The sequence below is a fragment of the Mytilus californianus genome, unplaced genomic scaffold, assembly GCF_021869535.1.
Source record: "Mytilus californianus isolate M0D057914Y unplaced genomic scaffold, xbMytCali1.0.p SCAF_19, whole genome shotgun sequence".
In the NCBI taxonomy this organism is placed as follows: Eukaryota; Metazoa; Mollusca; class Bivalvia; order Mytilida; family Mytilidae; genus Mytilus; species Mytilus californianus.
In genome coordinates this window covers 1,358,613-1,376,143 of record NW_026262667.1, presented here as the reverse complement: position 1 = coordinate 1,376,143, position 17,531 = coordinate 1,358,613, and the positions used below count along the sequence as shown (strand labels likewise).

The 17,531-nt window shown below is 30.0% G+C and overlaps 1 protein-coding gene across 2 annotated transcripts in view; it reads left to right on the top strand.

The window, feature by feature from the left end:
- LOC127727043 (receptor-type tyrosine-protein phosphatase epsilon-like) overlaps window positions 1–15,901 on the top strand; it is a 177,881-nt gene extending 161,980 nt beyond the window's left edge. For both annotated transcript variants that reach the window (XM_052234447.1, XM_052234446.1), the window contains exons 16-20: window positions 1,045–1,176; window positions 2,449–2,571; window positions 6,620–6,813; window positions 9,441–9,576; window positions 10,156–15,901. In XM_052234447.1, the coding sequence (XP_052090407.1) occupies window positions 1,045–1,176; window positions 2,449–2,571; window positions 6,620–6,813; window positions 9,441–9,576; window positions 10,156–10,845 (1,275 nt within the window). In that variant the 3' untranslated portion in view covers window positions 10,846–15,901. The remainder of the gene's footprint in view (window positions 1–1,044; window positions 1,177–2,448; window positions 2,572–6,619; window positions 6,814–9,440; window positions 9,577–10,155) is intronic.
- The last annotated feature ends 1,630 nt before the right edge of the window (window positions 15,902–17,531 follow it).

Below are 17,531 nucleotides of genomic sequence, written 5' to 3'. Positions count from 1 at the left end.
TGCACATGTATCGGGTACTAGCATCATAAAGTAATGCTAAATTACTGAAATCTTCACAATTTTAGCATTTGGGTTAAATTTTAGACGGTTTCTGTCTTAAATGGAAGTGGCCACATTTGTGTTCAGTCTTAATATTTAAATGTAAGTTGTTTTTGATGATAATACATAACATATATAAAGGTTGAGAATGAACACGGATGCGGCCACTTTCATTTTTGACAAAAACCATCTGAAAAGTGACATATTATGGCATATTTGATAGATTTTTCATATTTAAGCTTGAATTTTAGCGTCTTTAATGACTAAATCTGTTCAAATCTTTCACATAAACTAATTGAATCGACTGAAGTAGACACTTAAGTGTTTAAAAAGTGTCCAAAATCTTTTCATCAGATGAACCTGAAGTTTGAGGCCAAAATCGGCCCTTACCGGACCTAATCCTTTATAAATTTTGTATTTACTATTTTAAAGATTTTCATATACAAGTACACACTGTTCCTTTTGTCATAATGCATTTGATATGTTTGATAATATGAGTGACAATATTTGATACCAAAATCACAAATATCTGATCCTCAAACCCTATGCCAATAAACAGAAAAGAAATAAACTGGAACCTACTCTGTTACTTGAACTGAGTTATATACCTCCAATTTAATTTTTGCATTTCCCACAGCCAGACATTACCTCAAATGTTGCACAAATCTTTACTCCACGGTTCCAAATTCAACACTGAATAGAAACAATCTTAACGTTTGTATAAGCCTCATTATACTAATACTGTAGTGATACACTTTCTATTATATTTTTCCGTTACCTTGGTTTCTGTTATATAACTGTATTCTAATGAGTTAATAAAAATAATGCCTAAATATATTATATAAAGATTGTAAAATTACTAATTGATATGCAGTTCTATGGAAAGATTTGTTGAAAGTTGCTATTTTTAGGATTCAAATTTTATTTTGTATAATGAGCTTTCATGTCAACAAATAATATAAGAATCTCCTGATTGTATTATAGAAATTGACTTTATATGTACAGGGTTATTACCAAGAGAACAACTTCTTAGTAACCCAGTGGCCTATGCAACACACAGTTAATGATGTATGGAGATTGATCTATGATTACAAGATTACTTCCCTTGTTGTGTTAAATGAACAGAAGTTTTCAAGGGTAAATATAACAGAATTTTTCATGGGTAAATATGACAGAATTTTTCAAGGGTAAATATGACAGAATTTTTCATGGGTAAATATGACAGAAGTTTTCAAGATTAAATATGACAGAATTTTTCATGGGTAAATATGACAGAATTTTTCAACGGTAAATATGACAGAAGTTTTCAAGATTAAATATGACAGAATTTTTCATGGGTAAATATGACAGAATTTTTCATGGGTAAATATGACAGAAGTTTTCAAGGGTAAATATGACAGAAGTTTTCAAGAGTAAATATGACAGAATTTTTCAAGGGTAAATATGACAGAATTTTTCATCGGTAAATATGACAGAAGTTTTCAAGAGTAAATATGACTCAATTTTTCAAGGTTAAATATGACAGAATTTTTCATGGGTAAATATGACAGAATTTTTCATGGGTAAATATGACAGAAGTTTTAAAGAGTAAATATGACAGAAGTTTTCATGGGTAAATATGACAGAAGTTTTCATGGATAAATATGGCAGAATTTTTCATGGGTAAATATGACAGAATTTTTCATGGGTAAATATGACAGAAGTTTTCAAGGGTAAATATGACAGAAGTTTTCAAGAGTAAATATGACAGAAGTTTTCAAGGGTAAATATGACAGAAGTTTGTTAAAGGCAATCTAGATTTACCCATGAGAGTATAGTCTGTGTTTGATAAGTGCTAGGTGGACATTTTAGCCAATGGAAATGCCGTAATATCGTCTTATGATGCTGGATAAGCCAATCAATTTAAAGCAGGTTTTCGTATCACACTCCGTGTAGTGTGATATGAGAAATATCTGTTCATGCAAGAAATAGATAACAGGCCACAACCATAAGAGAAACAAATTTATGTTTTCTTTTAAAAGGAATTTAATGTTTTTGGATTATTTCCGTTCAAATTAAAATACCTTGATCCAAGAGCTCTTTTTTTTCCCAAGGCGATAACTTTTATTGATAAAACTTTCCTTGAAAAGCATAATGGTTATGATTATAACTTCAATCACATTAAATGCTTTAATACTAACTTGACAACAACAAAATACAATGCTTTAATTCATAGCATTTACTATTCAGAAGTTGTGTCTTTAATTAACAGTTATAGTGGACAAAATATTTTGTGCATTAAGAAGGTAAATTTAGCTAACTATGTTATGAAAAGTAATCCCTCTGCAACATGGAATAGAAATTTTTTTTTGGACAGTTTTGCCTCATTTAATGACAGAAGAGACATAATTAAGTCATTTTCCTTTGTAGAAGTATCCCTGTTTCTGGCCATCATGGACTGAAGAGGAACAGAAGTTTGGTCCAATAGCTGTCAGATTCCTAGCCAGTCAGAAGCTCAACAATATTACAGTCAGAGCATTCTCTATAAGAAAGGTATCACTTTATATATTACATTAAGCTGCTTTTCCTGACATTTATGTATGAATTTCACAATGGTGTCAGAAATATTGAATATCATCTTTTGAAATCTAAATAAACTTTTCTTTGTTAACAATAGCTAACATGCTGACATATAACTCAAAGCACATGTACTTTGAATAATTTTGTGTCATTTTAACAGAAGAGTCAAAGATATCATGATTTAAACATTTAAAAACTTGAAAATGGGTTGTTGAAAGATTATCATTTCCAGTACATTTTTTGCTAAATATCTGTTTCTTATGGCAAATGCTGGTCAAATTGGATTTTAATGTGTATGCTTCTTATGGCAGTATGGAAGTCAAGGTCATTTTCAAAGATTTCAATTTGACTTTCAAGAGTTATGGTCTGTAGAGGAACAATTCCATATGATCCAATCTTGCTTCAAACTTTATATGATACCTCTGTATATTGATTTGACTTTCTGCTTATTATTACATGGAAATCAAGTTTTCCACGATCCATAATGATAAAATCCAAAAATTAAATTTGCAGAACAGCTTTAGCTACTTATTTTATTAATTTATTAATTATTTTTAAAACATCAGTCCATATACTGTTAACCAAATTTCATGAATTTTTTTTCGCCGTTATGTGCTTTTTTGCTGACTCCTCTGCAATTTGATTTTTAGCTTGGGCCAGGTGAGCTTTTCTCATCACTTGGCATCTGTCGTCCGTCGTCTTCGTCCGTTAACTTTCTCAAAAATCTTTTCTGAAACTACTGGGCCAAATTTAACCAAACTTGGCCACAATCATCACTAGGGTATCTAGTTAAAAAAATGTGTCCAATGACCCCGCCCACTAATCAAGATGGGAGACATGGCTAAAATAGTACATAGGGGTAAAATGCAGTTTTTGGCTTATATCTCTGAAACTAAAGCATTTAGAGCAAATTTGACATGGATAAAAATGTTCCTCAGGTTAAGATCTATCTGCCTTGAAATTTTCAGATGAATCAGACAACCCATTGTTGGGTTGCTGCCCCTGAATTAGTAATTTTAAGGAAATTTTGCAGTTTTTGGTTATTATCTTGAACATTGTTATAGATAGAGATAAACTGTATACAGCAATAATGTTCAGCAAAGTAAGATCTATAAATAAGTCAACATGACCAATATGGTCAATTGACCCCATAAGGAGTTATTGACCTTTAAAGTCAAATTTAACAATTATTCGTAAAATCTTCTCTCCTGAAACAACTGAGACAAATTTAACCAAACTTGGCCACAATCATCACTAGGGTATCTAGTTTTAAAAATGTGTCCGATGACCCTGCCTGCCAACCAACATGTCAGACATGGCTAAAAATAGAACTTAGGGGAAAAATGCAGTTTTTGACTTATATCTCTGAAACTAAAGCAAATGTATAACGGTAGCATTATTTCATGCATCAATTGTAAATAAAAATATCAGGTGAGCGACACAGGCTCCTTGGAGCCTCTAGTTATAACTTTTGTGGATGAAGTCATATTAGAAAAAATTAAAGTTTGACATTTTTGTTTTGATTTATATTAGTGTTATTTCTTCACTCATAAAAGGCAAGTAAATAAATAACTAGATAAAATTAGTGGGTTTACAGTACATAAGGGTCAATCTTTTTGATCAATGAATTTAGTTAGATTTTGATCATTTGATGTTAGTTATATTTTGCAGATATGACTACCAATTAATTTTTGTAGAAAGTTTAATTTCATGTTACATACTATGTTAAAGTTACTGCTAATAGATAGTCATAATTTGAAAGATTGACTAAAAATCATTAGCCATAACATTTTAAATATATTCTAATCTGCTTTGCATATACATTTTGTATAATGGGTGATGGTTTATATTTTAGCTACCAAAAACTCAATATGATTCCTTACTGAAGCTTGGATGTGGTGCATTGGTATGAAATTGTTTGGGTTGTGGTCCCGTTGTTAATTTACAGTTTCTACAACACAACTTTTCTGTTCATTCAAACTCTTATTTTTTGGCATGAATTTATTTTTTTTAAAATGAAGAAGAAACACTTTAAAACTAAACCTGTTTTTACTTATGATCATTATTTGACTTACACTTTATTGTACCACTGTTGGTATGGATTGATCTTGAAATAGAAATACTTTACAAAATTGCATGGTTTTATTTCAGAATCTCACTCCTGCATTTTGACAATTGTGTAATTATCTTAAATCTTACTTGATAAGTTTTACATGAAATAACATGTATTATTCCACTGTATGTAAATATAGATAGCTTAATCAACATTTGATTGGTTGATATTAACTAATATTTAAATGCAAGTGGATAGAAAAAAAAATTATCTACCAGTACCGTACATGAATATTTTAAGTTCAGGAAGTAAAAAAAGTATACACGGTGGAATAAAACATTCATTTCCCTTTCCTTAGGGAGATATGAATATTTTTTCACCTTCGAAAAGTAATATTTACTTTGGGGTGCCCTCTGGAAATATGAATTTTCTTGGATGAACAAATCTTCATATCTACCTGTGTAAAGGGAAACAAATGTATATTACTAAATTGCATATTGCATGGATTTCACATATTAACAGTATTTTAAACTTAGCATGATTTTTTATAGAAAAAAAAGGCACATCCCCAGTACATGTGTATAGAAAATAAATGCACCTATATAACATTTCAATACTAGCTAGATTATAGCTCAGACACATAAATTTAATTGTTGTGTATTGAAAGAAGATGTTATAACGGTATTACTTGGCCTAATTTGCTCTGGAATTTGTGCTTTTAGTTTAAAATTCAACTTTTATCTATTTAAAAGTTGAGATACTTAAAAAACTATTTAAAAAAGGACTGAACAACAACATCAGTATTCATTATTATATGGTGTCGTAGAAAGCAAAAACTACAGATTTTGGTCAATTGTCAAATATTTTTTGCAAATGTTGAGTCTTAGACAAGAAGAAACTAAATAAAGGAGAGGTTAAAAATACCAAACGGACATTCAAATTCATAGATAATCTACAATGACTTCTGTTTACATATTGTATATTTCTCTTATAGATATTTATCTGGTTCTTACACACACTCAATATTTTCCATTTACAAATATATGACAATACTAATCAAATTCAACATTTTATGAATATTCTATGCTATGGATTATTGTTTTGTAGGTAATTCCAATGTTCTGATATTAAGGGCAATGTAATATAAAATGAATTTCGTTTCAACAGACAAAAAGGGGAAATTTTTAATTTACCGTAAGTCTTCAGGGATCACAATCATAGCAACCCTTTGAATTTGGACAGTGTGCACTTAAACTTGCTTTTGTCAAAAAATATGTAATATAAAAATATCAACAATGAGCAAAACCCATACTGTATAGTAAGCATAAAAGTCCCTGGCATGAAAAAAATGTGAAGCAATTTAAAAGTGAAAAAACCAACGACCTGATTTATGCTAAAAACATAAAATAAAAAACAAATATGGAAGACAGCAACCAATGTCAACCACTGAAATACAGGCTCCTGACTAAGGAGATGCACATACAGAATATGGTGGGGTTAAACATGCTTGTCAACACTCAACCCTCCCCTAACCAGGGACAGCACAACAGAACAAAATTGAAAAATCAGTTGGAAAGTGCTTTACATGTCAATCTGACAGGATACATCTGAGTGTGCCATCATTTTCTAGGATTGTTGATATAATCATTTTTATTGGTGATACATGTAGACCTTGACCTCAAAAGACTTTCAACAAAAAGTTCAGTCATAAGCAGTAAACCAGGTGAGACGTATCTTACAGTGCTTTAGGTAGCCTTTTATCAAACAATCTTTAGAGTGATGATGTGAAGGAGCTGAAGTGCAATTAGATATTGTTGTATATCATGTCGAGATAAATGGTACGGGTTGCACAGTATTGTAAGTGTTTCATCCAATTGACAGTCATTTGGTTTTACCTTTTCAGAAAGAAACCATATAATTATAGTTTATTTATTAAAAATATTATAGTATAGATATGATATTTTTCAGAATTTAAGCTGCATGCCAATGCTTCATACAGAACTTTCCCAGGAATTAGTGACCGTTAGGATGTTTCATTTAACATGTTGGTTAGGAAGAGAGAAAGACTCAATGAATTCCAAATCTCTTATCTACCTCATGGAGCTGGTAGAACAATGGCAGCATAGGAATAATCCTTTAAATCCTGTGTGTGTCATGTCAAAGTAAGTGAAATAAGCTATTAAATCATGTGTGTGTCATGTCAAAGTATGAAAAATAATTAAATTCTGCATATGTCATGTAAAAGTATGTAAAAATAATCAATTGAATCCTGTGAGTCATGTCAAAGTATGTAAATTAATCAAAACAGTTATGTGTGTCATGTCAAGATATGTAAAAGTATCCATTGAATTTTGTGTGTGTCATGCAGGCATGGGGTAATGCAAATTTGTAATTGTAATGCATGGTAATGCATTACATTTTTCCAAGTAATTGCATGTAATGTGTAATGCAGCAATTTGTGCATTACATGTAATTGTAATATAATGCATTACTTTAGCAAAAAGTTGTGTAATTTCATGCATTACATGGCATTACATGTCATTACTTTTTTCACATACTACATCTTTAACATATTGTTGGAGTTTTAACTAAACCAAATTTAAGATTCTTGATTAACTAAGAATATATTAATCATTAGAATATATTCTTTATTTCATCTTATTTCATACATTTTCCTGCATAAAAAGATTGATATATGAAAAGCATAGCTGTATTGTTGTCATAAGATCAAAGAATATCTTTGTTTTGCTTAAATAAAAGATAATTAAACTTTGTTATAAAACACTAATTAGTTTGTTTAACAATCAATATTTTCACCATTTAGACAATTGTTCATTAATTAAGGTCTATGTTTATTTTATAATTAGGGAAGTAATTCACAGTAATTAAATATTTCGTTTAAAATTAAAAAAAAAACAACAAAAAATATATTTATAAAAGTAAAGTCAACATTAAGTTAAAATAATTAAAAATTGTAAAAGTCAAATTAAATAGACTTTTTACATGTATACTTATATTCAATTCATGGAACAGTTACTGCATATGCTAGAATCTTTTGTGACTTCTAGGTATTTTTCAAAATGTTTAATTTTTCTATTCACTAATAAAATTTTCAAATGTAATGTGTAATTCAAGGCATTACTTTGCAAAAGTAATTGTAATATAATGCATTACTTTGATAAATGCATGTAATTGTAATTGTAATATAATGCATGGTTTGGTCAAAGTAATTGTAATATAATGCATTACATTGCAATGTAATTCGCCCCATGCCTGGTGTCATGCCAAAGTAGGTAAAATAATCCATATAATCATGAATGTGTCATGTCAAAGTAGGTAAAATTATAAATAAAATCCTGTTTGTGTCATGTCAAAGTATGAAAAATAATTAAATTCTGCATGTGTCTAGTCAAAGTTTGAAAAATAATCAATTGAATCCTGTGAGTCATGTCAAAGTAGGTAAAATAATAAATAAAATCTTGTGTGTCATGTCAAAGTATGTAAATTAGTCAAAACAGTTATGTGTGTCATGTCAAGATATGTAAAAGTATCCATTGAATTTTGTGTGTGTCATGCCAAAGTAGGTAAAATAATCCATTAAATTATGTGTGTCATGTCAAAATATAAAAATTATCCACTAAATCCTGTGATTGTCATGTCAATGTATGTAAAATAATCCATAAAATATTGTCTTTGTCATGTTGAAGTCATGTGTGTGCCATGTCAAAGAAGGTAAAGTAATCCATTGAATCGTGTGTGTCATGTCAAAGTAGATTTAACAATCCATTGAATCTTGTGTGTCATGTCACAGTAGGTTAAAAGATCTATTGAATCATGTGTGTGTAATGTCAAAGTATGTAAAATAATACATTAAATTCTGTGTGTGTGTGTGTGTGTGTGTGTCATGTCAAATGTGAAACACATCATTAAATCTGATATGTGTCATTTTACATCCTTTGACATGACACATACTGGTATATTTAATGGATTATTTTACATACCTTGACATGACACACACATAACTTAAAACTAATCTGATTAAATCCTGTGTGTATTATGTCAAAGTATGAAAAATTGTATTGGGTAAGAAATTGAACAATTTCATGAGTTTAACTGTATAAAATCATGTACATCTAATGCCAAAGTATTTAAAATTCTGTATAAGAAATGTCAGAGTACTGTAAATTCAGAATTTTTTGGGTACATTTAGTATTGCCATTGTTGAAAAATGTGGACAAATTATTGCGATTTTAGGAAATGCTGCATACAAAAACTACAGTCAAAATTTAAAATGTTAGTTTTTATGTTTGCCACACATATCCAGTCACAATTTTTCGTAATAATATGCAAAATAATATATTTATTGAATCCAAGTGGAACTAATAAGGAGCATATAATTGATGGGGAAACACAAAAATTAAAAAGTTGAATTGTCTCCCCCTTGAACAAAACTAATTTTTGTTTGTTTGAGCTTTCACTACTTTCTAATCATTTGCATAATATTATGATGGATCACTTTATTTAGTGTGTGACAAATAAAGGACATTTACAAAATACTAAACTTTGGCTTCTAAGTGACAAACTATCATGTACAGATAAATCATTTACTTGATGTTACCATTTTTGCTAATTGACTTGATCAACTCTGAAACCGATACCATGGTAGTGTTGTGCTGAAGTGATTTCTACAGGTAAGAATCACCCATCTATCTATACTTCTAGGAAACAAAACTTATAATTATTTGTAAGATAGATATAAATTTGTAAAAAATGTTTTTGTTATTTTAAGAGATGGAATGAGTCGATGTGGAGTTTATTGTGTAGCCAACATTTGCTGTGATCAATTAAAAGCTGAGGGTGAAGTGGATGTTTTTGGTGCTGTACGAGTAGTGAAGAAAAATAGGCCTGCATTGATTCCAAATGTAGTAAGAAACTAACTGTTTTTGAATGGCACATAACACGATTTCTCAAAAATGAAGACAAAAACAAAAATATTTTGAATCAAACAAGATATTTTGAAAATTTATAATACAAATTTACTACGATTTTATATTTGTGAAATGACAATCCCCATCAATGTAAATAAATAATGCATACAGAAGGAAATCTGCAGGAAATGCAAATTTTTTACTGGTTAATTCTATTCTGATTTGATTGTCATCATAGTTATCATCTGTTTCAATGTAACACACAAAGTCAATTGAAACCAAACTTACCCAAAATTATTCTTAGGATGTCTAGTTTTAAATTTAGATCCATTGTTTACTGCTGATCAACTAACATAGCAGTTAGTGGCACATCCAACAAAGGAGAGGTGTTAACAAGACTCTTGAAATCCTCCATTATATAACTGAATATCTCAAGATACGCTTACAAAGGAGTAATAATGTATATACTCCATTCAAATATTTTATATTTTCACAAACATGATTATGTATGCCATTTACAATTAATCATGAGAATGATTAACACACAATAACTAGTAACTGTGTTTTTCTTTTTAGATGGAATATATTTTTTCGTATTCCTTGTTGGTGTCTTTTCTGGCAATGATGCAAGAGAACAAACCGAAAATTGTGATAACAGGGCCCGCTGCTAAGGAAGGTCAAATTAATCGTGGATATGGACTGTTAGAAACACAGAATAGTCACATGTTGTTAGAGGATCAATTAGATGAGATAAGTAGGTCATCACAGTTAAGTTTTTACACTGCTGGAGATCAGACGCCTTCGATGGACGGTATTTGTCTGGCAGCAAGAGGACACATTGCTACATGTAAACGCCCAGTAACGCAGCTGCAAATTCCTCACACAGACATTTCCAGTAACTCTTCATCTGATAGTATGTATGAGAATGCAATGTCAAATAATTCATCACGACAAAACTCGTTGAAAGATTCAAGGAAAAAGAACAATAGTAAAATGAATGGTTCACCAAACATTAGTATGGGAAATGGCAGTGTTAGCTCAAAATTAATACAGGTCGATAGGCGGACTAAACCTTCAGTATGTCCCTCAGGGTCAGCTCAGAGTATGGAATACTACACTCCCCACAAGGTTCCTTCTATATCTAGTAGTAAAACTAGACGACCAAAACCTGCCTTAAAGAGACAAGATGCAACAGAAGATCTGGAAATGATAAGTATAGACATTGAAAATCAAAACCATGTTTGTCTTTCATCATCTCATGTATGATATTATCTCATGTATGATATTATCTCATGTATGATATTATCGGGTCATTATTGCCAAAATGTGTTCATCTTCCTGGAATGCAATGATACAGATTATGATTGAAATACTGTGGATTCATTATTATTGGAGATGGTTTTAATATTCATGGATTTCATGGGGAAAGGTTAAGCATTTATTGAGTTATTGAACAAAAAAATACAAATTTATTATAGACTTGTGTGCAGAACTAATATCAAAACCAAGAAATAGAATATCCCCTTTTTTCAATCCACAGAAATTGGGACCAAAGAAAAATAAATGAATTTACAGTAGACTAAGACAATTAGGCTGAAAGCAATTGAAATTTTATTTTCTTCTAAAAAACATGACTAGATTTACAGTAGAACCCATTAGTCTTTTTAAATAATTTTTGGGAAGTAGCCAATTTCCTTTATATTGTTACAACAGCTTTAACGAAACCGGTAGCTGTTGAGATGAAGCTTTTTCTTGTAAATTTTAATTTCAACAGCTGACATTTTATAAAAAAACTCTGTAAAAGTCAAAATTAAATTGAACATGACAATGAAAATAAAATAATTGTTAACATTGTAGGGGTTTTGCTGTTATTATTTTAAATAATATGCTACTATTACGCGACATGCATGGAATATGGTGCTTTTCAGAAAAATGAATGATTCTTTTTTCATCATCTTTTTTATGGCTTACCCAATTAATCAATTTTTTAAATGTAGTGTGATGTTATCAAATGTATACAGTTTTTGAAAGATATGATTATTGATCATTAAAACATTAAAAATATATTATTTTTGTTAAATTGATGCAAGTTTTGTTAACATTGGATCTGTTATTAAGGAAGGCTGAGATTTGGAAATAATGGGAAATCATTATGGATGAAAAATGTTTGTATTGTCACTTCAGTTTTTCAGGAAATTGCTGTTCTATCCAAGTATTCTACCAAACCACAAAAAGGAAATTACTGTAAAACCCCACCTTCAAAACCACAGGAAATATTTGTGAAACCCTGCCTCAAAACTACAGAAAATATTTGTTAAACCCTGCCTCAAAACCAATGGTAATAATTGTCAAACTCTGTCTACAAAACTAAATGAAATTACAGTTTAACTCTGCTACAGGAAATTACTGTTGAAGCACCTGCTTATAAAACCACAGGAAATTACTATTGGACCATAGAAAGCATCCAAAGTAATTTACTCTTTATCGTACCGCAGGAAATTACTGGTAAACCTGATTTAACATAGCCACATAAAATTACTGTTAAAATCAGATTTAACATAGCCACTTAACGTTACTGTTAAACCGTAATTTAACATAGCCACATGATATCACTGTTAAACCCGGATTTAAAATAGCCACATGAAATTACTGTTAGACCCTTATTTAACATAGTCACATGAAAAAAAAAATTAAATACATAATAAAAATGTCTCTTGCTTAAAATCACATGTTAACTAAAACCCGGTTGAAGTAACAAGGGGGGCAAATCTAGTACAAGGTGTTATCAATTAGGTACAATGAGAGTTACCTCCCATTGTATGCAATTACTGTTAAACTCAGATTTAACATAGCCACATGAAATTAACGCTAGACCCTAATTCAACATAGCCACATGATATTACTGTTAAACCCTAATTTAAAGTAGCCACATGAAATTAACTTTAAACCCTCCTTACATATCCAAATAAAATTGCATACTGAACATTATTAAGAACTCATTGATTAATTACTGCAAGACTATCTGTGCCATTAATTTTGATCCATTTACCATAAAAATTGAAAAATTAAAAGATATTTTGCATATAAAATCTGCAGATTTATCACAAATTAAAAACATTGGTCTCCAGTGCAACTCTGAGTGAGTTAATATTTATTACTGTGTAATTTGATTTTGTGAATATGATGGTGAATTGTCAGAACAATTTTCTTCAAACCAATACTCTTTATGAAATCATGGTGCTATGCATGTGTAATTTTGTAATACAGAAGTGTATAAAATGTTTTAATGTATATGTGAATAGGTAGTCACTTTTTGTGGGTTTTTGAAGTGTTAGATGTTTGTGTATACACTAATAATTTTGTCCAGCTTTAAAATGTTATTAGTACTAATTACCGTCAAATACATTCTTATCAATGTTTATATTCACAACAACAAAATTGCAGTATATTATGTAAGGATTTTTGTTAACTTTTGCTTACTGGCAATTTGAAAATAGTGTATGTATATCACAACTGCATATATCTAAAAAATAAAATTCAGATTATTTTTTGAATTCATAGATTTTTCCTCTATGTACAAAGTACCGGTAATGATCATTGTTCCCTACTTTGTGAATAAAATTTCCTTGAAATATTTTTATGGATCTATTGTTATCTTGGTATCATAAGGATTGAATGAATTAAGCAGTTATGGCCCTTTGATATCTTTCAAATGCAGTTATTTATGATGGTATTAATATTTTAATTGTTTGAATGGAATTTGAAATATTTGCTTATACCGTGTATGTGTGATAATATTCACATGCCAATATTTGTAAACTTGACAAAAGAAGATGCAATGATTTTATATATTAGGCTGACTAGGTTCCTGTTGAATGTTTGTTAACTAGGGACCAGTAAGATTTTGTGTTAAAGTTTGATGTTTTATTTTTATTTGTTGAAATAATAATATTCATGTTTGTTAAACTCATGTTGGTTGTGAAATTTGTTTTCATACAAATTCCATAAATTTGTTGCTCATAATGAGGCTCATTGTCATATAGTTACTGTATGTGTAAACACTTCTGACTTATTATATTGTATAGGTCTGTTGAAATGTCAAAAATAGTCTTAAAAGATTTTTTTTTAACTAATTTTGTGCATTGATCACACACACATGAGTGATTATGGCCCTTTGCATATTCAAAGGAATAAATTGATAGAAATTCATTGGTATAATGATAAACATATGTAGAGTAAATTTGGGCCAAAAAATCTTGAACATTATTTGTGAAAATAAGTAAACAGAAAGAGAATAGAAATTGAATACCTTGAAAAGATGTTGGTCTGAGAGAAAGAAACTTTGAGGCAAACAGTAGAAGATAAACATCTTTGCTTTAGGTTATTTACCATCAATTTATCAGAGTTCTTATAACATCCTTGGTAATTCTGGCTTTTCTTTAAATTGACCAGTTGTATGAAATTTTATGTTTTCAAATTTAATTCTTAATCTTATTTTTTGTAAGTATATAAATATATACATGTAATTTTTTTTTATGCAAATTGAACGTTTGAACAATATAGTTGTATAATGTTTCTGTAAGTTGAAGCCATTGTTTTGTCTATGATATATAGTAGTTTGATATAAATACCATTTATATGTAATGATTAATTTATACAAAGCAAAACACACAGAATCAAAATCTGTTATTAATCCCCACCAACAGAATAGTATAAAGTTGTTCTCTTAAAACTAAAATGGAAGTACATGTACTTTGAGCTCTCTTTCAGCAACTGAGAGCATTCTTAAATGGAGTATTATCATATCCCCTGTTTTGTCATCTCCGCACACTTCAGTACACAATTGTATCTACATCTTGAATCCCCTAGTCAGAACTTAAAGACACTTTTTTTGTGAACACAACTCCTCTGAGACTGTTTGACAGAAAGCTCTCATATTTGGTAGAATTGTTTTTCATCATGTGTAGTTATTATACTATACCATGATTTGATTCGACCATTTTTGTCTGGCCTTATTGAGTCAAAAAGCGAGACATAGGTATGCTGTTTCCGGCGGCAGCGTCAACAATGTATAAGTTTGTGATTAGGTCTAGTTTACGGTGAACCACTAGTGTTAGGTCAATGATATTTGGTACGCAGTTGTATCAGCATTGGCACATCTCATTATCATGGAGATTATTTGGCCCCATCCCCTCAGTCATGGTATATTGACTTTGAAACTTTGCTAAGTTTACATGTATTAGTGTGATTCGGTCAGTTTATGGGGAACCACTAGACGTAGGTCAATGATATTTGGTATGCAGTTGTATAAGCATTAGCACATCTCATGTCCATGGAGAATATTTGGTCCTTACCCCTCAGTCATGGTCTATTGACATTAAAACTTTTGCTAAGTTTACATGTATTAGTTTGTGATTAGGTCAGTTTAAGATGAACCACTAGTGTTAAGTCAATGATATTTGGTATGCAAATGTATTGGCATTTACTTTGCAAGTTTCATTTCCATGGAGATGATATAACTCCACCCCCTAATTATGGTTCATTGACTTTGAAACTTTTACATAGTTTACAAGTTAATGTTTGTGTTTAGGTTTGTTTAAAGGGAACGACTTATGAAAAGTCAATGGTATTTGGTATGCAGTTGTATTAGCATTGGCACATCTCATTTCCATGGAGATTGTTTAGCCCTGTACCTTCAGTCATGGTTCATTGACTTTGAATATTTGCATAACTTACATGTTAAAGTATTGCTATTTTAATTTCAACATTTGCATTATCAAAGTAACAAATAGGCGAGACATATCTCTGTGTTAACAGTTTATTTGGACAGTTGTCACACAATGACACTTTGTGAATGCAACTCCTCTTAGACCATTTAAAAGAAAACTTGTATATGCAGTAGGATTGCTTGCCATCATGTGTAGTTGACCAAACTTATTTGTCATTTTGATTTGATATTTCCTGCTGGAGTTGTTAGACTATCCTCTGTCAGCTTATACTCTCACCATTTGTCTGTATTTCACAGTACACATCATTGGAGGACAATATCAGCATAGCAATCTTTGTTAATCCACTTTAATTTTTTAAAGAGAGGTTAGGGTTGAGATACTTGAAATAAAATGGGAACAACGTAATGCGTTTGTCTCAAGTCCGGAACCTTTTCAGTGGTTAAATCAACTTATTTTTAGGGATACCTTTTTCACGGTTAGCCCTTTTTTACCGATTTGACATTTTCTTGTTATTTGTCTACTCGTGAAATAAATCATCGCTTTACAAAATTAGCTGGTTTACAGTATTATCTTAACATTATTTCCTTTAGTTGATGAACAGTCTGATAGTCTATGTTGGATCTACAGCTTGTAAAGACTTTTGAGATAATGTTATTGTCTTATGGTATTGGCATTAGTCTATTGTTGAAATATGTTGACTGATGATTAATAAGAAGTCTCTAGACATAATAGCTCCAATTTCATTAGTTGAAGCCATATTTATTATGTGCATTAGCAGAACAAAATTTATCATGACAAAAGAAATTTCAAAACTAATAATTAACAGTGCCTGGTGATGATTTATAGCCTAATCAGCAACAGTGATCAGTTTCCCTAAAAATCTTAGGACTTAAGTTGATTCTAAGTGTACTAAATTGTTCATCACTTACAAATTTAGTCTTAATATTTTTGGTGAAACTGATGACAGGTGTTATCAATTATGTGTTTTGGAATTACCAACTTTTTATGAGACCATATGTTAACCTATAGACATTTTGTTTTTGTGTGTGTTGTTAGGATGCTGTCTTATTGACTTATAATCTACATCTCCTTTAAATCATAAGTATTATATTTTTGAAATCCCTATAAATATGTATTGATGAGTATAATTTCCTACATTATTATAAGCTTGTAAAAGTGGATGTATTATTAAAAGATTAAGTTTTCTTATTATTTCTGAATAAACTTGTACTTTTTATATTTTTTTACTGCAAGATGAAAATATATTGCTCTTTTCATTCCATCTAAGATATTTGTAAAGTTGGAGGATTTCAGGGATAGTTTGATAAGAATTCATGCCAGTAGTTATGTTGTTATGTTTATGTGCATTTTATTCTTGTTCAAATTTACCTAGCCTGCATTAAGAATTACCTTGTTCAAATTTACCTAGCCTGCATTAAGTGTTACCTTGCTCAAATTTACCTAGCCTGCATTAAGAATTACCTTGTTCAAATTTACCTAGCCTGCATTAAGAATTACCTTGTTCAAATTTACCTAGCCTGCATTAAGAATTACCTTGTTCAAATTTACCTAGCCTGCATTAAGAATTACCTTGTTCAAATTTACCTAGCCTGCATTAAGAATTACCTTGTTCAGGATTATTCCTTCAATTTATTATAAAACTATGTTCCAAAACCAATTTATTTGTCAAGAATGTACAATGTATTTCAAACCTTTAATACGTTTGTCTTTCCTGTTTTGGACACCAAATATTATTCTAATATAATGCCAGGTATATGAAAAATAAGAAATAAAATTCTGAAAATTTAATTCAAGCATTAGATTAAAGATACAGTAAAGTCAGAAACGATTGTGTTCCTTAATTATTGAGATTAGTGTTACATGGATAAAAAAAGATTATTATTTAAAGAAATGCTTTTTACAAATATTTATATACATATATATGAAGCTATCAAAAAGTTTTTTTTTTTTTTTTTTTTGGGAATGCTTTCCTGTCAAATGTTTGTAATAATAAAACCATTACATAAATTTATGAATTTACAGATGTCCATTTAAAGGTCAACATTCGTTGTCTCTTATTTTTGAATCTTCAAAAATTACTTGAAATTATTATTACCTTGTGTTTCATTTGTGTTGGAAGTTTTTTTTTTATGTCCTATAGAATTAAGATGACACTTGAAAAGAGCCAAAAATAAAAGTTTATCTATCCATTAATATAGATTA